This window comes from Candoia aspera, chromosome 5, assembly GCF_035149785.1.
Source record: "Candoia aspera isolate rCanAsp1 chromosome 5, rCanAsp1.hap2, whole genome shotgun sequence".
In the NCBI taxonomy this organism is placed as follows: domain Eukaryota; kingdom Metazoa; phylum Chordata; class Lepidosauria; order Squamata; family Boidae; genus Candoia; species Candoia aspera.
The window spans coordinates 93112078-93135965 of record NC_086157.1 but is presented as its reverse complement, the minus strand read 5'-3'; the positions used below and the strand labels follow the sequence as shown (position 1 = coordinate 93135965).

At 39.6% G+C, this 23888-nt stretch overlaps 1 protein-coding gene across 2 annotated transcripts in view; it reads right to left on the bottom strand.

The window, feature by feature from the left end:
* Positions 1–615: 615 nt before the first annotated feature.
* The window catches only part of KATNAL1 (katanin catalytic subunit A1 like 1), a 44330-nt gene continuing 21057 nt past the window's right edge, over positions 616–23888 (bottom strand). For both annotated transcript variants that reach the window (XM_063305721.1, XM_063305722.1), the window contains 8 exons: positions 22600–22765; positions 21258–21385; positions 20026–20131; positions 10999–11157; positions 10414–10540; positions 8487–8621; positions 2736–2862; positions 616–894 (listed from right to left, as the gene is read on the bottom strand). In XM_063305721.1, coding sequence (XP_063161791.1) covers positions 696–894; positions 2736–2862; positions 8487–8621; positions 10414–10540; positions 10999–11157; positions 20026–20131; positions 21258–21385; positions 22600–22765 — 1147 coding nt within the window. In that variant the 3' untranslated portion in view covers positions 616–695. The remainder of the gene's footprint in view (positions 895–2735; positions 2863–8486; positions 8622–10413; positions 10541–10998; positions 11158–20025; positions 20132–21257; positions 21386–22599; positions 22766–23888) is intronic.

Here is a 23888-nt window from a genome sequence, read left to right as displayed (position 1 = left end):
GAGAAAATGTAGAAGCAGTGAAAGACTTTGTATTTCTAGGTGCGAAGATTACTGCAGATGCTGACTGCAGTCAGGAAATCAGAAGACGCTTAATCCTTGGGAGAAGAGCAATGACAAATCTCGATAAAATAGTCAAGAGCAGAGACCTCACACTGACAACAAAGGTCTGCATAGTTAAAGCAATGGTGTTCCCCGTAGTAACATATGGCTGAGAGAGCTGGACCATAAGGAAGGCTCAGAGAAGGAAGGTAGATGCTTTTGAACTGTGGTGTTGGAGGAAAATTCTGAGAGTGCCTTGGACTGCAAGAAGATCAAACCAGTCCATACTCTAGGAAATAAAGCCAGACTGCTCACTTGAGGGAATGATATTAAAGGCAAAACGGAAATACTTTGGCCACATCATGAGAAGACAGGACACCCTGGAGAAGATGCTGATGCTAGGGAGAGTGGAGGGCAAAAGGAAGAGGGGCCGACCAAGGGCAAGGTGGATGGATGATATTCTAGAGGTGACGGACTCATCCCTGGGGGAGCTGGGGGTGTTGACGACCGACAGGAAGCTCTGGCATGGGCTGGTCCATGAAGTCACAAAGAGTCGGAAGCGACTAAACGAATAAACAACAACAAAACATTTCAAAGTCCTTCCAACATTTTATAATTGAAAATCTAAAATCCTTCATAAAGAGTTGTCTCCAGGATTAAGTGGATCCAAACTCTGACATCCACTTCTCGTACTTCTCCAGATCTGCGGCTGAAACTGACTTGGAGATTTTCTTCAGAGCCAAGTCAAAGTCCCCTTTGGTGACAGGCATCTGAAGCTCTTCTTTAGAGAGGGCTCGGATCTCTTCTGGTGACAAGCCGTTGATGCGTCGCCTCATCGCCATCAATGAGGCATCCCTAAGAGCAAAAGAAAATACATAAACTCTACATATTAGTAAGGATATATAACAGTAAGGCTGAAATCACCGCTTTACTTATTCATGACAGTTTTTTGCATTGTCAGTAAGAATTCTATTAAATTTCATTTCCTGCATTTAAAACCAACAGCATAAAAACTTGCATTTGTTTACATGTTATTTTAAAGCATGAATGACTTACCCCTTTAATTTTATATTTATTTTCCAAGCCTGAAATAGGACTGCAAAATTTGGATAAGTGTACAGCCTGAAAGCTAATTGTTCTAACTGAGATTTTCATCCAAGAAGGAACCACACAGATTTCTATTTATAAGTTGCAAATTCCCAACAGGAATAGGTAAAGCATTTATCCTGTCTATCTGCTTACCTCCACATCCAATATAGAATCAAAATATATGATTCTACATTGGATGTGTTCAAGTAGAGGCTGCACCGCCATCTCCACGGCTGTAGTGGGGGGCAGGGGGGAGAGCAGGTGGAAGGTTAGAGTCCATGGTCTAAATCAGAATTCTGAGAGTTGAAGATCACACCTCTTAAAAACTGCTGAAATTGAGAAACACTGGCCTAAACCATCCTTTCCAACTCCTAGGATTTTATAACCCCTCTTGACAATACGAATTTGTCATTTCTTACATCCAGTGAAATGCCCAGCTGCTATATCCAATCACAGGTATATTCTAATTTCCATAAGTCTATAAAGAGGTAGTATAACTCCACTCCTCTTCAGGTTGGTCTTTGGCTCCACACTGCCAATGATCCAATTTGTGTTCCAATGTGTGCATCCTGGTCTCTAGTTTAAATAAAGCCCTTTGAGGGAAAATATTTCTTACTGCAACAGGCATTAGCAGACATCATACTGCCCATCCAGTACTTAAGAGTATTAGAAACACAATGAACATAAATGCAAGAAATACATAGATGACAGAATATCTGTAGCAGGAAACAAGGCTTTTTTCACTAGTGGTGCAGAATATTAGGAAATTCTCTCCTGGGACACATGCTGGAGGTAGATTAAGACTAAGGACTTCAATGGGGATTATCTTTTTTCTAATCTTTACTGAGTATTGTACTTATCACCCATGTATGAACCCTGAAAAAATACGCCATATCTCCAATGAACTTTATTTGCTACTTGCAAAACATACTACTTGACAAAATGTCAACTTCAGCAATTTCAGTGACTTTGAGAAGCCATTTTATGATTCATTAGCGTGGAAACAAGCTCTTGTTACCAAGCTCAAACCATTTTGGCTTTAAATCACAAAATGTTCTGTTAATCTGACCATCTTTTCATTTTCAGCCTTGAGAAGGCTGAACAGTAAAAATTGAGAGTTGACCTGTTACTCTTCCACCTGTTTTTGCAGTATGAATTCAATATTTCACTAAATGAGGAATGAAGTCGTATTTACAGAGAATTAAAGGTAAGTATTTTATTCATTTTTCAATTGTATCTAACCAGTATTTTGGTGAGCTTTGTGTTTCCTCAGAAACTTCTTAGAGATCCCTCAGTTACTAGGAAAATACAGAGAAGTACTGAATATACTTCACTAATAGTTCATAATGAGCAAGAATGAGGCTTAGTAAGCTTGTTCAACATCCTTTGTGTAGAAAGAGAGTGTCCTAAAAACATCCCAAAGATTTTCTGTACTGTACCACCTTGAGATTATATGAAAAACATACTAGTTCCTCTGCAAAAGTGAGATGGAAGGAATTTCCAGAAAAGTATGAAAAAATGTAAATTCTGAAAGATTCAGAGTTCAGCAATGTTCTTGGAAAAGGACGTTGTATATTCTGACCAGTCTAGATAGGAAAACAGAATACCTGCAGACATTAGTGATATCAGCACCAGAGTAGCCTTCAATCTTCTCAGCAATTTCTTCCAAACTAATGTCAGGATCCAGTTCAACTTCCCGAAGATTAATCTTAAGCAGCTCCACTCTGCCTTTTGCTGTAAAAATAAAGTCATCTGATTAGAGGAAACTGACAAACAAGTCAACATTTCTGCCACATTTAAAGTTATAATTTGGTTTTCTCTGGAGGGAAAAAAAACCTCTTAATCAAAGGAGTTTTGTGAATGGCTCTAGAATACTTTTCCTTAAATTGATGCTCTTTGGATTCAGTGTTACTACAGAGGCTACATAGGTTGCATGCTCTGAGAGTCAGTCCCAAATCCAAGGTGAGTAGATTGGGTGTGATGGTTCTAACTCTAAACAGAGCTCTATAAGCAGAGAGCAAGGCCCTCTCCCTGTTCACACTGAAGATGTTGCCTAGTCTGGCAATGAAATGTCTGCAAGAAAACAACAAGGCTCAGAGAGCACCAAGGTTCAACCCTGAGCTACAAATATTCACTTCGATTGGTACCACATATGGGCGTCAAACGCTCCACAAAGCACGCAAATGGGAGAACAGCACAATACACCCTAATCAAGAAACTATTAACTCAGTCAATCAACCAAGCAGCAAACAACAGCCCAACCAAGGAACTCCCAAGGAGAGAACAACACCCCTGCCATCACAAGCAGGGCAAGCCACGGTATATAAACCGAGAGCAAGGCCCTCTCCCTGTTTGCACTGAAGATGTTGCCTAGTCTGGCAATGAAATGTCTGCAAGAAAACAACAAGGCTCAGAGAGCACCAAGGACTCCAGGGTTCTAACTCTTAAAACTATGAGATATATTTAACAATTTTAGCCACCCAGAGTCACTTCTATAGTGAGATGGGAGGTGTATAAATTTAATAATAATTTTTTTTTAAAAAAAATCAGGAAAAATAATGAGTAGCTTTATGTATTCACCCAGGATTATCTAAAAACAGATAGGTTCTTTTTTTCCTTTAATTAAATTTATTAACAATTAATATTACAATGGAGTCTATACAGAAGCAAAAGACATATAACCTTATTTAATTAGATTATCTAAGAACCTGGTATTTAGATTAATTAAATCTTAATAAATAGTAAATAATAATAAACGTATTAATTATATGCAACACAGGCAGAACAATTGTCTATTGTCTATTGTTCTGCCTGTGTTGCATATAATTAATAAGTTTAAACCAGATGAAGTAAAAATCATCTTCTATATTAGCATGATGGTGTTTTGGGAGTCAGCTTTTCCATCAAAGCTATTTTCCAGCATATTTGCCATCAGATGGAAAAATTCAAACCCTTTCATGTTTTCCAGGATGTTGCTACTACCTTTCTGGCTGCAACCAATAAGAAAACTATCATTTTACGGTATGTTTCAAGGTGTCATTTGAATTATCAAAACAAAAAACTAGAGAGCCAGTTCAGTGTAGTGGTTAAGGCACCAGGCTAGAAACCAGGAGATGGTGAGTTCTAGTCCTACCTTAGGCACAAAGCCAGATGGATGACCTTGGGCCAGTCACTTTCTCTCAGCCCTAGGAAGAAGGCAATGGCAAACCACTTCTGAAAAACCTGCCAAGAAAACTTCAGGGACTTGTCCAGGCACTCTCCGAGAATCAGACACAATTGTATGGATTAAAAACAATAACAATAATGGCCTGGGTTGTGACCTATCCTATTTGAGTAACTTTTTGGACAATGTTACAAGATCCCCACATATGATAATATTGCTTTACATTTTCTCCAGCACATGGGGCTTATACTAGAATTTATTATGTTAAGTTTCCTTGGTATTAAGTAATATCTATAAAATACTTTCATTAAGGTTTCCCCAATTTTGGGTGAAAGCAATTTCAATGGTTTTCTATGTCAGTTGGTTCACTATAAAAGCAAAGGTAAATGGGGCAGTTATATTTTATTCTGATATGGCTTTTAACCTATTCAAATAGTTTGTCTTCTCTTCTAATAGAATGCTGCAAAATTTTGAAATTCACCCTTTTCCCTTATTAGGTGATTGTTGTTTATTCGTTTAGTCGTTTCCGACTCTTCGTGACTTCATGGACCAGCCCACGCCAGAGCTTCCTGTCAGTCGTCAACACCCGCAGCTCCCCCAGGGACGGGTCTGTCGCCTCTAGAATATCATCCATCCACCTTGCCCTTGGTTGGCCCCTCTTCCTTTTGCCCTCCACTCTCCCTAGCATCAGCATCTTCTCCAGGGTGCCTGTCTTCTCATTATGTGGCCAAAGTATTTCAGTTTGGCCTTTAATATCATTCCCTCAAATGAGCAGTCTGGCTTGATTTCCTGGAGGATGGACTGGTTTGATCTTCTTGCATTCCAAGGCATTCTCAGAATTTTCCTCCAACACCACAGTTCAAAAGCATCTACCTTCCTTCTCTCAGCCTTCCTTATGGTCCAGCTCTCGCAGCCATATGTTACTAATTAGGTAATTAATTTAGCTTAACTTCAACTTTGGTCATGACTATTGTTGCTTGTACTAGAATTTCTGAACTGCAGTGAAATGTATTTGACATCATGAACGAGCCAAACTTCCTAAAATTATTTATAATTACTCTCCCATTTTTGAAGTGTCCCCATCATATACATCTTTTAAATAATAAATGAAATGATGAAATATAAAAGGTTGAAGCAGTAAAAATTTTCCAAATTTAACCAAGCAATTATAATTTTAATTTTGACCGCTCTTTCAAGTGATGATTTCAAGTTCAGCTGAAATAATTACTCCAGATTTTTAGGAATGTGAACCCCTATATATATAAAAGAGCATTTACAGTTTTAAATTCCTGATTTACAGTACATAAAATGTACAGTAAATTTTACACTGTCATAGGTGTATTTACACACATACACTCTTAGAAGAATTAATACTTAAACCTGCTAATTTGCAAAAATTGCAAAATATTAATAATTCTGGAAAATGTCTTAAGGGGTTTTGATACAATCAGTGCAGTAACATATAGATGCATGAATATATTAGAATCATTTATCATGTATCCGGATGGATAAAGAATTCCTCATCCCATCAACAGTAACAAATGTGAAATGGGGGTGAGGAAATTCACTTCAAAGTCCTCAGGTGGGAAGTGATCTTATATTCTCACACCTATATTCCAAAAGTTCAGCACCAGCCTCAGAATAAAATACTGTTTGTATTTAAGATCAAGCAGTGGTGTTTTGAAAATTGAGGGTTTTTTTAAATTAAGCATCCAGTGATCAACAAAACATAGAAAATAAAGCACAAAAACCAAAAACCTTCATGGTTTGGGAGTGTTTATAAATATGCTTCTAATCATAAGGAAAGATAGAAGATGTTAATCAATCATGTTCAGTATTGCTATTGACAGATCAATATTGCTATTGACAGATGTAATCCATTAAGAATTATTAGGAATTGCTTTGTTAATATAACCTAAACATAGAGACAAAATAAATAAAATAATCTTTAATTAAGGGTTTCTTCAAGACTCACTGCTGCTGTGTTAATATATCACCCAATGTTACTTCCCACACTTTAAAATTCCATTAATCCAGAGAAAGACATTTGCCAAAGTTTGCTACGGTATATCTGGCAGTCAACAACAAATATTTTTTGTAGCTTTTGTATGTCCCTGGAAAATAGACAACAAAACTAAAATATACTTACTTATTAAAGACAGTGGTGCACACATTATTCCATAATGTAACATAATTGCAAATGGTTTGTCTGTGTGAGCTTGTTTAAAAAAAAAATTAGTATAGCTAGTCAAATTGCCAGGCCAAGACTAGATGAGAGGAGAAGGAACGGCTGGTGAACAAGCAGCAGCAATTATTTAAGCAGATATGTTCAGCGATACTTGTGCTGGCCCTGTCATGGACTCATCTAGATCAAACTAGGTTTATTGACATTCAGAAGCAATTCAGGATGGCCAGTCCCAAACATGAAAACAGACAAAGATCATTATCCACTTTCTGCCTGCCCTTTGCTGTGTTTATTTTTACTTTCTATGGAGAAGTTAGAGTCCATGGGTTATATGTTGTATATCCCATTTTAAACTACCCTGGTAAACAACACAAAGTCTGGCACTGCTTCTATCTGACCAGGACCCTGACATATCTTCCCAGGTTGCCCAGTTTTGTGCTATCGTTTGTTGTATCTGTCCTACCTACAGTTGAAGTTTAGCATACATTTTATATAATAATGTATTTTATGTAATTTTATTGCTTTTTAAAAAAAAATTATAATAATTACAAGTTTGTGTATTTTACTTTGTGCTTTCTGGCCCAAAGGCCATAATAAAAGTTTGATTTGATTTGATTTGGTATGTAGTTGTGCCCCATGTTGCACCTTGTTTTGCAGGCATGTAACCATTAGGCAAATGTGTGGTTGTGCACTGCATGTTAATAAAGCTGTTGAGGTTTTCAGGTTGTAAGTTGTAAAATGTAGACTGTTGAGGGGTGTGTGTGTCTTGTTGATATTGTGCTTTCCAGCTGCATGTTAAATGTAAAGAATTTGTCTGCTTTGGTTCGTTAAACCCCTGCAGCAGGTTGCCAAATGCACAAGTGTATACTGTGCTGATAAATTTGGAAGAGAAAAAAGCTTTAGCCCAGGAGTTAGAAAAGTGAGCTTTTGTTGCTATTGTTCATGAGCTTTTCTAAAGTGAATTATTCTGTGTGTTGCTCTTTGTTGGGCTTCTGTGGATATCTGTTCTGGGAAACAAGTGTGCTTAGCCTGTTGTTTCTACTGTTTCCCACAGGAATTTTTAAAATTTATTATTTTTAAAAAAATTCACCCTCTTGGTCATTTCTTCCTGTGGAACAGGAATTAGGCAGCAATCACATGGATTACCACCCTACCTACTTTCATGGCCCTACGGTAAAAAACAAGGGAGCAAGGCGCTTGTTTTAGCTTCCACTGTTCCCTGCTTGAAACACTCTTAGAGGTGTTTTTTCATTAGAACCAACTGAGAAAATTCCAGTGGAATGTAAGGCTGTTTGTCCAAAGCTCGAAACAAAATGCTTTTTTTCATTAAATGCATACCCCAGCAAGCAGGAAAAATAAAGTGGTAGGGTTAAGAAAGTCCTCCTTTCCACCAAATTTCATTAAAGCCGCTGGAGAGAAGCAGGTAACATGCCAGCTTAAATCAAGAGAAGAAACAGCTATACAAACCTAAGACGATACAGAATCTTGAAGTTCATAGCAGCTCTGATTGACAACCTGGAGAGTCATTCTACAATGACGCTTCCTCAACCAGGGGAACAAATCAGCCAACCACTCTATGAAGAGCTCAAAATCCAGTCATAAAGTTCAGGCAGGAGTTGATTTACAACATCGCAAGCTTGAAAGTGAAAATTAATGGCCCTGTTTTTCTGCATTCAGCAATAGGCACAGGGGAATGCACTGGCAATATTTCTTTAAAGGTGTCTACAAGGCTCAATCTGTGCTCGTTTAAGGACTGCCTGTTAAACATTTTAAAAAGTTTACAGGTTCATTAAAAAACCTGATCCTTCTCACTAGGTCTACGTTGAAAGCCTGCCGCAGCTCTTCCATTCTGCAGTCTCCAGCAACTTTTTACTTTTTTCCCAATGAGCAGGAGAATTATTAATGCCTGAAAATCCAATGTTGCATAAATTTCAATGTGTTCTTGAACAGCTCCCTGAGGAAGTCTCAAATAACAAGTGCCAGACAAGCACATTTAAAAAGAAAACCCACCTGTTGGCAAAGGTATATAAATCCTTTTCTCCAGCCTCCTTCTCAAAGCTTCATCGATGTCCCAGGGAAAATTTGTAGCAGCAAGCACCATCACCATTCTTGAAGGATCATCATTCTCCAAAGCTCCACCTACACCTAACGGAGCAATAACAGAGCTACAGTACATGGTGCTTTTCTATTGTTGTTCACTTAAATTTGAGGTTTTACATGCTCTGTACTCTGAATCTTGGAAGCAAAGAAAAGTGATATCTTAGTTTCAGCAGCACCACATATTGTAGGGAAATATGAAAAATGAGAGACCCCACATATTTAGGAAGGGCAAAGAAATCTCCGAGATCAGTCCTAAATGCATCAGGAAAGGAGAGACATACCATAATATCTATTTCTTTCAAAGCTTTATTAGCTCATACACTATGTATGAGGTCCCTACATTCTCCCTGCCTTTTCAAAGTCTTTTTTTATACGCTCTGGTTCCAGACATAACAGGGAAAATACATACACCAGCCTGAGGACGATGTACCTGAAATGCCTTGGGTCCAAAAGAAGATGGAACAAAACCCACAGATTCATGTCCCTCTACCCCCATTTGAAAACAACCCTACCAACTGCAGGCAGAAGAACTGGCAGCAGATTTTCAGCTGAAGAGTTTTCCTTGGGTATACTTGGCTATTGTCCTTACTCTCTAACTGCCAGGAGAGTGTTGCTTTGCACTATAAAGCCAGCGGTATCCTTTTGCAGTCTAACTTACATTCAAAAAGCCATTGTGACTATCATTTTCTAGTGGATTCAAGTGTGCAGAGTTTTTGGAACAAAAAAGCCAACATGAATTATCATAGAATGTTAAAACATAAATCAAAAAAGTAATATGTGGGCAAATGTCGGAATCTGTCTCAAAACCACATTAAGAATTGTAACATTAATTTCAGCAAAATACAAGTAACTATGATTGGAATGTTGTGATTAAATCATTTTTGATTTCTAAAAAAATGAGCATGAGTGTCAGGGTTCCTTGAGCAATTCTAGTTGCTTTAGGAAATAGCACAAGAAAAAGCAAAGATAAATGTGACCATGACCTTTCCCTTCTCCCCTACCCCCAACCTGATCTTGAGCAACATCTTGAGCTTGTTAATTATAGAACAACGAAAAGGCACAGGAAAACTTGACCATAGACTTTCCACATCATTTCCACTGTAGTCTATCTTACTATGATGATTTTAATGCATATTGTATATATCATTTTTATAAAAATATTTCAGCAAAATAAACCAAATGGTAGTGTGTATCTCATTTGTAATTTCTCTAAAATTATCTGGGTCTTCAATTTTCTAACTTCTTTTTGCACTGATTTATTTACATTATTCTTAATGCCATTCAAGAATGGAACTCCAAGTACCAAACCTCACCCTCCGCATCTTCCTGCCACTGTCCAGTACCCTTAAAAGAACAGTGGACAACCTGGGGTGGCATGTGAGCTTTTTGGAGCTCCCCTGAAGGCCCTTCCACATTATGTCTTCAAATTTGTGTGTGTTCAGTGTGGAATGGACATAAACTCCTCATACCTGCCTGAGTTCCTAATATCAGAAAGATGACAATCCAAAACTGAAAGAACAATGTCATAAGAGCTAAAATAAGTACAGCAGGTTAAACTTTTTAAAAAGCATGCCACAAAAAAGAGCCATGTTTTCAGCCCCATCCCTTCAGGGAGCTCCATTATCCCTGCAGTTCTCAGAGTCTCCAAATGTTGGCTTTTTAAAGGTGCCCTCTGGGTGCAAAGGATGCTTGGATCAGGTTTAAAGAATGGGCATACGGTGCTTTTTCTTTAGAAAGTTACTTTTCAACTGTCTGCCCTCCTTTGCTGAAGCTATCCTACAACAAGGTATAAAATAGGGAAAAGACTCCCCAGTGCAGGCAGAACAAACCCATTTACCATCCATCTGAACCAGCAGTTCTGACTTGACTCGGCGGCTTGCCTCATGTTCATCCACAGTGCCTCTGCGACTACAGATAGAGTCTATTTCATCAATGAAAATGGTTGTAGGTGCATAAAACTTGGCCTTGAAACAAAGACAAACGTTCCTCACATGACTCTGGGATTCATAAGGGTTTTTTTAAAAAAATCATATGAAACTTCCCACAGCAGTACAGTTATATTTAACAAAGACAGATTGCCAACAAATTTTCTTAATAACTCTGTATATTTCTTGCTAAATCAAAGGCAGTCGTAAATAATTTTAAGGAAAGTTCTATGGATGTACAAAAACAAATTATACTGTATATCAGGTCAAGACATAGATATGGGATTTGGAGGAAATTGGGGAACTTGTCCATTTAGCCCACCATCCCCAAACCAATTCAGTATGGACACTTACAATAGGCTCACTGTAATGTATATTTACACTGAGATAAATTATGCAAATAAGTGCCCTGAGATCATTTTACAAAGAAAAGCAGCTAGCAAGAAATTATGCAAATGAGTAAGAATCTAGTATCTGAGGGAATCAACAATACATACCATTTCAAACAGCAAACGAACTAACTTTTCAGACTCGCCTCGATATTTTGATGTGAGAGTGGAGGAAGACACATTGAAAAATGTAGTTCCACATTCTGTAGCCACAGCTTTTGCTAGCATGGTTTTACCAGTCCCAGGAGGGCCAACCATAAGCACTCCCTGAAATTAAAATCCAAACAACTGAAGAAACCATAAGCCTGGTGCAAGCATATAACATAGTGCAATTAAATTCATCTAGGTGTAACTTAAGACTGTGGATCCTCAAACTTAGCCCTTCTCAAATAATGATGTGATGTGGCTTGACTATCTACAAATCCTATATATCCTATATATCTCTTGGCGGCTTTTGATACCATCAACCATGGTATCCTTCTGGACCAGCGGTAGGGATTGGGAGTGAGAGGCACTGTTTTGCAGTGGTTCTCCTCCTTCCTCGGTGGTTGGTGCCAGTTGGTGTTGGTAGGATGGGAGAGGTCCAGCCCTAGGCCCTTATAATGTTGGGCACCCCTACATGAAACGGCTGGGCTGGGTTATCCAATGGCACGGGGTGTAACATCATCTGTATGCAGATGATACCCAGTGGTGATACCCAGGTGATGCTGTCTCAGCGCTGACCCAATGCCTAGAGGCTGTGAGGGTCTGGAGGGGGAGTTTCTTTCTGGGTGCAATTCAGGGTGCTGATTATCACTTTTAAAGCCCTACCTGACACAGGGCCAGGTTATCTGAGGAACTGCCTCTTTCTGAGGGTAGCTGCCTGTCCCACTAGATTGGATAAAGTAAGCATGCTCCAGATCCCTTCCCTCAAATGTTGCCCTCTAGTGGGACCTAGGAAGCGTGCCTTTCTCATAGCAGCCCCTGCCCTGTGGAACACCTTCCCTTTGAGATCTGGCAGGCCCCCCACCCTTTTAGCCTGCCAGAAAGCTATTAAGAGCTGGCTTTTCCCCCAGGCACTGAGACAGCAAGGTTAGACCCTGGGTGGCTGTATTGCTGGGTGGATGTAGTTGTTGGACTGGGCGCCTGACTTTTCTTGTTTTTGTTGTATTGTTTTTATTGTTGTGTTTTTACTACTGTTGTTAGCCACCCAGACTTGTCTCTCACAAGATGGGTAGCCATATAAATCTTTTTAGATAAATATTCTCACTCCTGGATCCTGATGAGGAGCTTGTTTCCATCTGCCTTGTGAACAAAACTTAGATAATTGAAATGCAAAATGGTATTTCTTTGTTTACTACTACCCACAGAAAGAACTGCCTACACATTTTCAATAACTTATTTATTTAATTTATAACACATCTTTCTGTAAAAATGTTGTGTTTCAGGTCAGCTTCTCCAGCATTGCAAGCATTTTTACATTGATTGCCTGTTATATATTTAATGACCAACCATAGTACTTTTTACCTTGGAATACGGGATGTGCTACAAAAGACAATGAGAATCTGAAGCCTTGAGATGGGTGAGAGAGCTGCATCATTTATCCTGGCGGTTTCTAAATTTTACAGAGCTCTTTCTTCAGAGGCAGAACTATGTGCACTTTATAATTTTAAAAGAAATGTCAACTAAAATCCTACTTCTGTACTGGCTGCTCCGCTGCCATGCAAGATTCCTACTCAGGCTCCTGGTTTCAATCTCAGGTCTGGTGTTGAACCTCCCTCACCTTGGGGGTTGGGTGACTTTAATCTCCATGCACTGGGGGCTAGAACTGGGGCAGCTGGGATTTCGTGACCTCCACCCATGAAGATGGAGTAACCATGGGGAATCTTCCGCCCATCATACCCAGGCAGTTATACTTTAGACCTCATGTTTGCCTCAGAGCACTTGTTACATGATCTTGATATGGTTGGCATCTCTTTTAGCCTGCTGGTACAGTTAGATAATTTCCTGGTCTAGATAAGATTTTCACCCAGGTCCCTTGTTCTGATGGAATGTGAAGGTGACCTTGGAAGATGGCGGTGGGGAGATGCTGCCTAGGGAACAATCAGATTAAAGAAAAAGGAGTCTGCAACAGAGTAATGGTCAGAGGAAGAAACTTAGGGAGCCCCCCCCCCTAATTACTCAGGCAGTAAATAGGGAGGGCGGGAGATTTGTACTTTCAGACTCGCAAGATTCTGTTAATGTAGCCTTACAATAAGGCAGAATTAGCTCATCTGGTCATGTTTCCTGTCTGGTTTACCTGGGAGGGCTGACGCTTGTAGGGTGAACAGACTGATTATGGTGGTCCACACCAGGCATATTATGGAAATGGATGGATTCAAGCAAATGCTTGGGGGATTTCAGAGCAATCTAGTAGGCAATTCGGATGAATACATGGTGAACTGCTAGCAACAGGAAGTGATCTAGGCTCTTGATGTGATTGCTCCCAACCAGCCTTGATTCTTGGCTTGACTTTTCTGTTGTAGAGACGGGGATATCTTGCAATATTAGCTGAGATACCTTTAGGGCTATGAATTCTGATGAAATGTAAAGAGTGTGGTCTTCTATGTCCTCTGCCGCTTACAGACTAGATCTATGTCTTAACTGGCTCCTCCAGGGGAAGAACAAATGTGACTAGCTGACTGTAATAGTTTCCATTCCTGAATTACAATAAAGATACAGCTCCTAACTGTGTTGTTCAAGTCTCTGGGACAATTCTGCCTAGTTTATAGTATGCCTGACTTGGGGAGCTTCACTATCATATATCTTAAATGACAAGTCCCCAGGACAGCACCAGTGTGCCTAGCAACACTTCCTTGGTTCCTACCAGACCCCACAGGTCATTCCATTTAATTGCTTTGTTTAGACTTCTTGTAAATAGCTGGTGCTTGTTAAAAAAAGAGTAATAGAGAATATCTTGTGAGAAGTTATCTTTTGCTAAATGTCTGTTTTATGAGCAAACCCACCACAGTAGCCATTTTGTGAGGGTGCCCACACAAGATGTTCAAATTTTCACATATATCCAGTGGTGCAGAAAGGTTAGAACTCATGATTTAAACTTCATTTCTTATTTTGCCCCCAACTTGTAAAGGAATGTTGAATTTACCTTGGAGAAGGTATGGAAGAGCCATTAATGGGGGAAGGAAGGAAGGAAGAAACCATTAAGGAAGGGCTTGGAGAAGAGATTGCACAGTTCAGAAACTGAAACAAGTGTAAGAAAGAAACTCAAAATAATCGCACCTTGATTTTGTTTATAGAAGATGGGACAGAGAGAAACGTGAACAGGCTTTCAAGATTCTGTCAATATTATACCCTACAATAGAGTAGCTTTCCTGGAACCCCTGAGATGTCTGTTTCTTGACCTGGTTGATCTCAAAGAGATTATTCCATCTCTCCTTCAGCCTGGACCTACTGCTCCAACCATAATCCTTAAAATTTCCCTGTTCTGATTTTGCATGGTAAATTTTCCATCTTGATCTATTATCAAATATGGCTCATGAATGCTTAGAATGAACATTTAATGATCATCCTTTATCTTTTTTTTCATTCACATTGTTCATCAATGTGTACTTAGAACTGTTGAAAAGTCACATATAATTCATGAAGCAAAGGTTAACCACTTCTGTGTAAAACTAGGTTCTTAATTACAGAACATTACATTACATTCTTTCATAAAAGGAAAGCAATGAATAAAGACACCACACAGTTATCAGTTTTGCTGCTGTTACTGCATGTCTTTTATCCCCCTGCTAATTACTGTCAAAAGATTTCTAAAGAAAAATGTATTTTTAGGATAACCAAATTAGCACCAGACATCACAATGAACTTTGCACCATTATCGTCTCACACATTTTCAAAATAAAAGAGCTAGTTAAAACTAAAACAAAGAAATAAACTTTGCAAAATGTCTATTTCTTAAGGGGAAAAATAATTCAAAACAATGATACAAAGAAGACTTATAAAAATAAATAAAACAAAATGCAATTATTCAAAAATCAAGTCCCTTCTCATTATTTTAGATTGTCTCCAAGAAACTCCTAAACTGGCATCCTTCACAAAAAACAAAAGTTAATTACCAGTGCTATCTCTACCCTGGAACCCAACTATATCAGGACTTTGCCAAGACAAAGCAACAAGCCTATACTATAGAGCTTGCCTCCTGGAAGAAAAAGATGGGAAAAAACATCCAAGCATCTATAAGCATCCATTCACTATAATGGGAAGATTCCACAGACCTACCACAACACTGTGAATCTGTCCAGTCACATGCTCAGAGTCCAGTCTTGCATGAGGCTTATTAACTCACACAAAATATACAATTGTTACGCGACCTGCATTGGGTACCAGTTTGCTTCCGGGTCCAATTCAAGGTGTTGGTTATCACCTTTAAAGCCCTACATGGCATGGGACCAGGGTACCTGAGGGACCATCTCGTCCCCATAACATCGACCCGTCCCACCCGGTCAGGCAGGGAGGGCATGCTACGGACCCCATCAGCAAAGGAATTTCATCTAGCGGGGTCCAGAAGGCGAGCCTTCTCTGCAGTGGCGCCCGCCCTTTGGAACATCTTGCCCCCGGAGTTGAGACAGATTTCCTCACTCTCAAACTTCTGGAAGAAACTTAAGACCTGGTTCTGCCGCCTTGCTTGGGAGGGGGAGAGAGATAGCTCCACCTGGGGATGGCTGGCGCCATAGTACCCCTTAGTGATCCATCTCCACTTGGATTTCATGCTTGCTGTTATGTATATTTTAATGTAATTTTTATCTGGCTATGTTTTAATGCTATTTATTGTAAACCGCCCAGAGTCCCCCATTGGGGGAGATGGGCGGTGATAAATAAACTCTGTACAGACACTGAAACATTTTTTCTCCACTTGAGTCATAAGGAATATTTTCAAGACAAGAAACAAGGCACAGATATACAGTCATTATCAACCCAACACATCCTGGGAAAACACAACCACAGATCACATCAAATGCATTTAAAAGTGGGTTTTTTCTATACTGAAAGTTTTCACCAATGAACTCAACCACAAACTCAAAAATCTCAGCAGGGCAGAACAAGATGCCATCCAAGTCCTCAAGAACAATAACATCATAATCAAACAAAGGACGTGCAGTTGTCATTATGTAGCATTCCCAACTACATAAGGGATATCACAGACTAACGCCATTCTAGCTACCATGGATGTTGAGGTACTATATACTAACATCCTCCACAAACAAAGACTTCAAGCCTTTCAAGAACATCATGATTCATGTCAACACAGCATGTTTTGTTACCAGACTGTATGACTTTGTACTCACCCATAACTACTTCACCTTTCGCATAACATATAATTGTAGATTAGTGGCACAGCTGTAGGCACATGCATGGCTCCCAGATATGCAAACATCTTCATGGCTACCTAGAGCAACACCTTCTCAACTCTTATCCCCCAAACCTTTCCTTTGCTTGAGATTCCTTGAGGACATTTTAATCTTTTTGAGCTATGGAAATGAATATCTTTTTGAATTCCTTAATGAATTCAACAACTTCCACCCCACTATCGACTTCAGCCTCAATCTATCTACAAAACAGAAGAAGGTAGTATATAAAGTTGAATCATGTGAAGCTGACTGGAGTCTACGAAGATCAGAATTGTGAAGGCAATGGTTGCAGGCACAGGTTTTCCCTATGACAGTCTATGGAAGCTAAAGTTTGACTTTGAAGAATCAGGATAGAAAGATTATTGATGCTTTTGAACTTGGTGCTGGAAAAGACTCCTAAGAACTCCATGGATAGCCAAGAAAACAAATGAATGGATGTCAGCCTTACCATTGACCATCAAACATAGCCCATTTCTATGCTGTCACGGTAAAATTACAAAATGGGCACATAAACACCATGTTATACAAGAAACCTACAGATCTCCATGCATACTGCATGCTTCCAGCTTCCATCCAGAATACACCACCAAATCTATCATCTAGATTCTACACTTGCAACCACATTTGTTTTGAGTCAAAACAGGAAAAAGCTCCAGCAAACTCCTATCTTATTGCACAATTTAGGATCAGACTAAAGAGATTAGGGAAGACCCACAGATCAGCTACATATGAGCTCACTAATATTCCTAAGGAATATGCAGTGGAGGTGAAGAATCGATTTAAGGGACTGGACTTAGTAGATAGGGTCCCAGAAGAACTATGGACAGAAGTCCGCAACATTGTTCAGGAGGTGGCAACAAAATACATCCCAACGAAAGAGAAAACCAAGAAGGCAAAATGGCTGTCTGCTGAGACACTAGAAGGAGCCCAAGAAAGAAGGAAAGCAAAAGGCAACAGTGATAGGGGGAGATATGCCCAATTAAATGCAAAATTCCAGAGGGTAGCCAGAAGAGATAAGGAATTATTTTTAAACAAGCAATGCGTGGAAGTGGAAGAAGACAATAGAATAGGAAGGACAAGAGACCTCTTCCAGAAAATTAGAAACATCGGAGGTAAATTCCAGGCCAAAATGGGCATGATCAAAAACAAAGATGGCAAGGATCTAACAGAAGAAGAAGAGATCAAGAAAAGGTGGCAAGAATATACAGAAGACCTATATAGGAAGGATAACAATATCGGGGATAGCTTTGACGGTGTGGTCAGGTAGCTAGATCCAGACATCCTAAAGAGTGAGGTTGAATGGACCTTAAGAAGCATTGCTAATAACAAGGCAGGAGGAGACGATGGCATCCCAGCTGAACTGTTCAAAATCTTGCAAGATGATGCTGTCAAGGTAATGCATGCTATATGCCAGCAAATCTTGATAAAATAGTTAAGAGCAGAGACATCACACTGACAACAAAGGTCCGCATAGTTAAAGCAATGGTGTTCCCCATAGTAACATATGGCTGAGAGAGCTGGACCATAAGGAAGGCTGAGAGAAGGAAGATAGATGCTTTGGAACTGTGGTGTTGGAGGAAAATTCTGAGAGTGCCTTGGACTGCAAGAAGATCAAACCAGTCCATACTCCAGGAAATAAAGCCAGACTGCTCACTTGAGGGAATGATATTAAAGGCCAAACTGAAATATTTTGACCACATAATGAGAGGACAGGACACCCTGGAGAAGATGCTGATGCTAGGGAGAGTGGAGGGCAAAAGGAAGAGGGGCCGACCAAGGGCAAGGTGGATGGATGATATTCTAGAGGTGACGAACTCATCCCTGGGGGAGCTGGGGGTGTTGACGACCGACAGGAAGCTCTGGCGTGGGCTGGTCCATGAAGTCACAAAGAGTCGGAAGTGACTAAACAAATAAACAACAAAACTCCTATCTAACTATTTAATCTTAAATGAAGGTAAGTTGCGTTTGCTCAGATTCAGCCAACCCTCATAGGCTTATCTAACTAGAGGTAGAATGGATTAGTTTACAGGTCAATTATGTGTGCACTCTGATATATTAGGGATTTCTAGAAGCATGGACTGCTGGAGATGCCCGTTGCAGAATTAGATAATAAAAGCAGTAATTTTAAAAGGCTGAAAATTAGACTGGCAGGAGTCTGAGAAATGAATGGTAGGGATGTTTTGACCATGGTCTGTTCACCAACATTCTCCAAAATGAAAGGCTTCCAATAAAGAAATAATTCAATCTAAAATCAAAACATAATTCTTTGGGGCAGGGAGTGAGCAGCCACAAAAGTAAAGCTTTCAAAAAATTCAGTTTTCCTAAGAAAATTACTGAGATAATTATCATAGCCAACCATATTTTTCATTTCAACAGAAGACAGTGAACTTGTTCCAAATAAAAACATTTGAGCTGTAAAATGCCCCATATTTTCAACCACCTCTGTGAAGTTTTAATTCCCAAATAAAATAAAACTTGAGCAATTTTATTAGTAAAAGGGCTTGCAAATTCATCTGCAATAAAGATATCTCATATTTTAGAAATGGTTTGGGGGAAGGATATTAGGACATTTATTACTTGGAATAAATCCACCAGATGAAATTTGCTAGGTAAATGGCAATGGAGAAGCTGTTAATGCTGTTACAGGACCAAGCCTAATCTGATGCTATCTTAGAAACAGCCATACTGATTACCTTACCATATGAGCTTGGGGCTACAAGGACCTTCAGATAGCTCTATTATGTGTAGTAATTAAGACTTCTTCTGGAGCAGGAGCTCTTTTGAGAGTCACTCATGCTTTAATCACCTCTTGCCTGGACTTGTACAAGCAGTTTACATGGCCTATTCTTAAAGAACATTTGGAAGCTACAGATGGTTCAGAATGCAGCATCCTGAGTAGTCATGGGCATATCTTAATTTAGTCATATAATTCCACTACTTTGTGAGTTACGCTGATTACCAATTGGCTTTTAGATGCAATTCAAGGTTCTAGTTGGTACCTTTAAAGCCTTGTATGGCTCACGACCTGGTATCTTCGGGACTACCCACTCCCAATTGTATCTATCCATCCAATAATATCTCTGGATGTCTGCTCTCCTGGAATGTCATCTACAGAGATCACAGAAGTGAACTTTCTCAATTGCCGTCCCCCTTCTATAAAACACCATTCCCCCTGAAATGCAAAAGGCTACTATTCTATTGGTTTTTAGGAAGGCCATTAAAATGTGGCTGTTCCAGCAGGCTTTGGGGGTTGGGATATTTTAATGTTGCTCCCTCTGGCTTTGGAGTATTTGTTCAATGTTCCCAGTGTTTATATCTATAGACATATTTTGATTTTTGCATTGTAATTTTGTTATCTTTAACCTGATTTACAGACAACAAGTACGTATGATGCTCAGAGTCATCCACAACTGGAGTGTCATAAGCACAGCAAATAAATAAATAAACAAAATTCTAGCCTTATGTGGAGAAATACTGTGACAGGAAGAACAGCAGCCTCAAACAGATCTTCTAAGATGGTTTAGTATCATCTGATCATATCCAATGAGCAGATTCACTTTTTTAAGTCAATATAGAATATTTCATTTCCTTTCTTTAAACTAATACAAAAGATCATATTTAATATGCACCCCTAAATTGGTATAGATTTGCTACAAGAGGAAATATTTGGATATATAGTACAATATTATGCATGACTATATCTTCATAGTGACAACACACACATAAATAGTAGCTGGAGGTTCCTTACCTTCCAAGGTCGTCTGATTCCTTTGAAAAAATCTGGCATCCATAGTGGAAGAACAACCGCTTCCCTTAATAATTTTTTGGCTTCTTCCAAATCTGCTATATCATCCCTGTAGAGAATAAACTCAGATTTAGAAGGGAAATTTACAAACCATTTTTTCAACAACAAATACATAAATAAATGTTAAGCGCTCCCATTTCATTGATAAAATATATACTGACAAATTCTGACGCAGGACGCTAGTACAATCCAGTGTCCTGAAAAATGACCTTCCATTTAAAAGGCACGAGGAAAATAACTTGCAGCTAATCGCAGAACAGAGTGTTCAGTTTAAAAATAGGTTTCTTGAAAATATGATTATCAAGGCAACACCTAAAAAGCTTTTCAGCATTGTTGCACATTTTAATGAGTGTCTGTAATGAGCCTTTTGCTCATGGTACTGTTTTGAAATGAAGTGTGCTTTGTAAGCTAAATAGCACACACCATTAGCTCTAGAAGCTTTTCTGCTTTAACGGAACTGGAATGAACAACTCCAGCCTGATAGGGTATGTGGCTGCCATCTGGACCAGCTTCATGTCTGCTTTCAACAGTCTGGATTTGGCAATAGCCTCCAGACCCTAGAGGACAACATGGCATGAGACTCCAAGCTGGCCCATCCACTGAGCGCTTCTAACACCTATCTCAAATATCTCCTTAGTCTTTCAATAATTGCCTATGTTTCAGTCATAGTAGTTATTTTAGTCAAGGGCAGGAAAGTAGCTGATTCTGCAGCCCAGGACCCAATAAATGAGTAAACTGGCAATGGTTTTGAAGGTTAGAGACAATTAAGATGATACTGTTGTTTTAGGGGCAGGCAGACCCCGAATAGGAGGAAAAGCTGGATCACATTCAGAATGTTCAAATGACAGAACTGCTACTTTTCAGTGAGCTTCTAAAAAAACTATAAAGCCCAGCTCTTTGTGATTTACAGAGAAAACGAATAATATGGGAAATGATAACGAAAGATAATGATTTTAGGTCTCCATACTCTCAATTTATTTATTTATTTTGTACTTGGACTAGTCCATCAAGACTTACAAAACCATTAACCTTTATTGTGCAACAAACCTCTTTGTTTTTCTTAATACTAGTAGTTACTACAAAATAACCACAATAATTGCCCACATGTCAACATCTACCGGATATGTATCCACAATAATATTAGTATCTCTCATTTTACAAAAGAAGCACTATACCAATGAATACTTAGATTTCTTGACACAATATCTCTCTCAAGAGCTTCAACCAGGTCTTTATCATATCCTGTTCCATCAAATTTCTGAATTTCACTGTCACCACCACCATCTTGAGGGATCTTCTTTCCCTGGATAAAGAAGTTAGAAGCAAACAAAATATAACATACAAATTATACATCTATATTCATTTTTCTTCTCTTAAACGTTTATGCAGGTGCTACTCAGATACTCAAGGAATTATAGTTCTGGAAACTACAGACCAGTAACCAGCTGTATAAAAACCAAGGATTTCCAACATTATCTTTCATGAGATATGGAAATTTGAAAGGAAATCTGAAGGGCACGTGAGCATTGTGGGTGGGACAGAATAAGCAGTATGCTGGAGCCACTTCTAAGCTGTTTGGATGTGCCCAGCTTAATTAGAACAGAACAGAACAGAACAGAACAGAACAGGATTATTTTTTAAGTAATTCTCCTTTTTCTTCTGAGGGCTGTATTTCTCTTAAGTATAGTTTCAAAAGATAAATGCCTGCCATATGTAAGACCAAATCCACCCAACACTGGCAAATGCATTACTGGGTGTATTTAAGATCAAGATCTAGTCTTTCTTTCGTTATAAGATATATTAGCTACACTATAGCCAAAATTCTCAGAGCGTTGTACAATAAAATAACTCAATAAAATCCAAGCAGAAGAAGCTAAACACAGCCGCCTTGAGGGAGGGAGGGAGGGAGGGAGGGAGGGAGGTCTTTATTTCACTTGTTTATGGACTATTTCTAAATTAAACTTAGATAATATTTAGGAGTGATAATAGGGTAGTAGCTAAGTGAGAAAGAGCAGGCTCCACCTCTCACCCTGTCTGTGACACCATTTAAATGCAGGGCTAGGAGTGCAGATACTTCTTGGCCTGCCCATTCTGGAAGCACAGCCCAGGTTTCTTCTCAGCCTGGAGCCACTGGTCTTAGTATCTGTGATGAACCAGTGAACATCACAGCTTTGTACATTCCTGCCTCTGCCTGGCTGAGACCGGCAAGCTGCTGGCCTAATTCCAGCAGTTGTTCTCCTGGTGTGTGTACAGTGAGGGGGTGCTTTCTGTTGTTCTGGACTACCATCAAGCTGGCACCCTTTGTCTCCTTCCCTCCTTGTCTGCCAGCCCCTCGGTCTAGTTTGGTTTCAGCTCATGTTACTATCACTGCAGAGAGCAGTGCCTCCTTCTGTTGGCCTAGATCTCACCAGTCAATAGACACAAGCCCTGTAGGGCTTATTCTTTCCTCTAAGTATTCTTGTGAGTCACAGAAAATGTCTTGGATGTGAGTCTGAAACCTCTGCTTTAGAGCTTTACCTTTTCATCTTTCCCTTTTGCTCTAGATTCCCTCTCTCGACTACTGGCAGGTTTTTCATTTTTTGATATTGGTTGAGCTCTGCCCACAGGTCCCCGTTGTAATCCTGGCAATTCTCTCCGCAGAGGTTTCACTTCTCGATTGGGTCGTTTTATCTGAGGTGGGACTCTGTGTCACACAAAGGAAGCACACAAGAAACTGTTACGATGAGCAAGACTGCTTCCATCTTGTATTGCTCTCAATTTCAGTCTTTCCAACATGGTGTCCTCCAGATACCTACATACAACACCCAGAATCCCGAAGCAGCACAGCCATTACTGAAAACTCTTGTGAACTGAAGTCCACCCATTTGGAAGGTGCCAAGACTGAGAAAAGCTGCTCAGTTCTGGGGGAGAGCTGATGTTCAAATTGCATATGTTGATCTCAGAGGAGCCAGTGTATGGCTATGCTGTGGGGCACACTACCTCACACATTGCACACTACCTCATACCTAAGCAGTGCTTTGTATCCACATAATACTTTTCATCCCCTTTCAGTGCTGTGCAGATGATGATGATGATGATGATAGGAATTATATGAAGGCATTTAAAAACCACACACACACACACCACAAAATGGCAAAAGACTTGCAGAAACTAGGAAATTAGGGGAATTGTGGAAACAGAGCCATATTTATTTATTTTATTTATTTATCAAATTTTATCACCGCCCATCTCCCCCCAAAGGAGGGACTCTGGGCAGTTTACAATAAAAACAAAGTTAAAATTCAAGACAATTATGAATACAATAAATACAAATGTAAATAAACAATAAGAATATAAAATGTGATAAAATCCAGATGGCTGAAGGTTCTCTATCAGTCCATGAGTATAAAGGCCCAGTCTAGGGACATTCTAGGGCGCTAGCCATCCCCAGGAGTGGCTATTCCCCTTCCCGCTCCAGGCATGCTGGCAAAACCAGGTTTTTAGTTTTTTATGGAAGTCCAGGAGTGAGGGGGCCTGTCTCAGCTCTGGGAGAAGAATGTTCCAGAGGGCGGCAGCTACTGCAGAGAAGGCCCGCTTCTGAGACCCCGCCAGATGGAGTTCTTTTACAGATGGGGTTCGTAACATGCCCACTCTGCATGACCGGGTGGGATAGGTTGATGTGATGGGGATGAGACAGTCCCTCAGGTAACCTGGCCCCATGCCATCTAGGGCTTTAAAGATAATAACCAATACCTTGAATTGGACCCTGAAGCAAACTGGGACCCAGTGCAGCTCGCGTAGCAAAGGTGTTACATGTGCCAACCTTG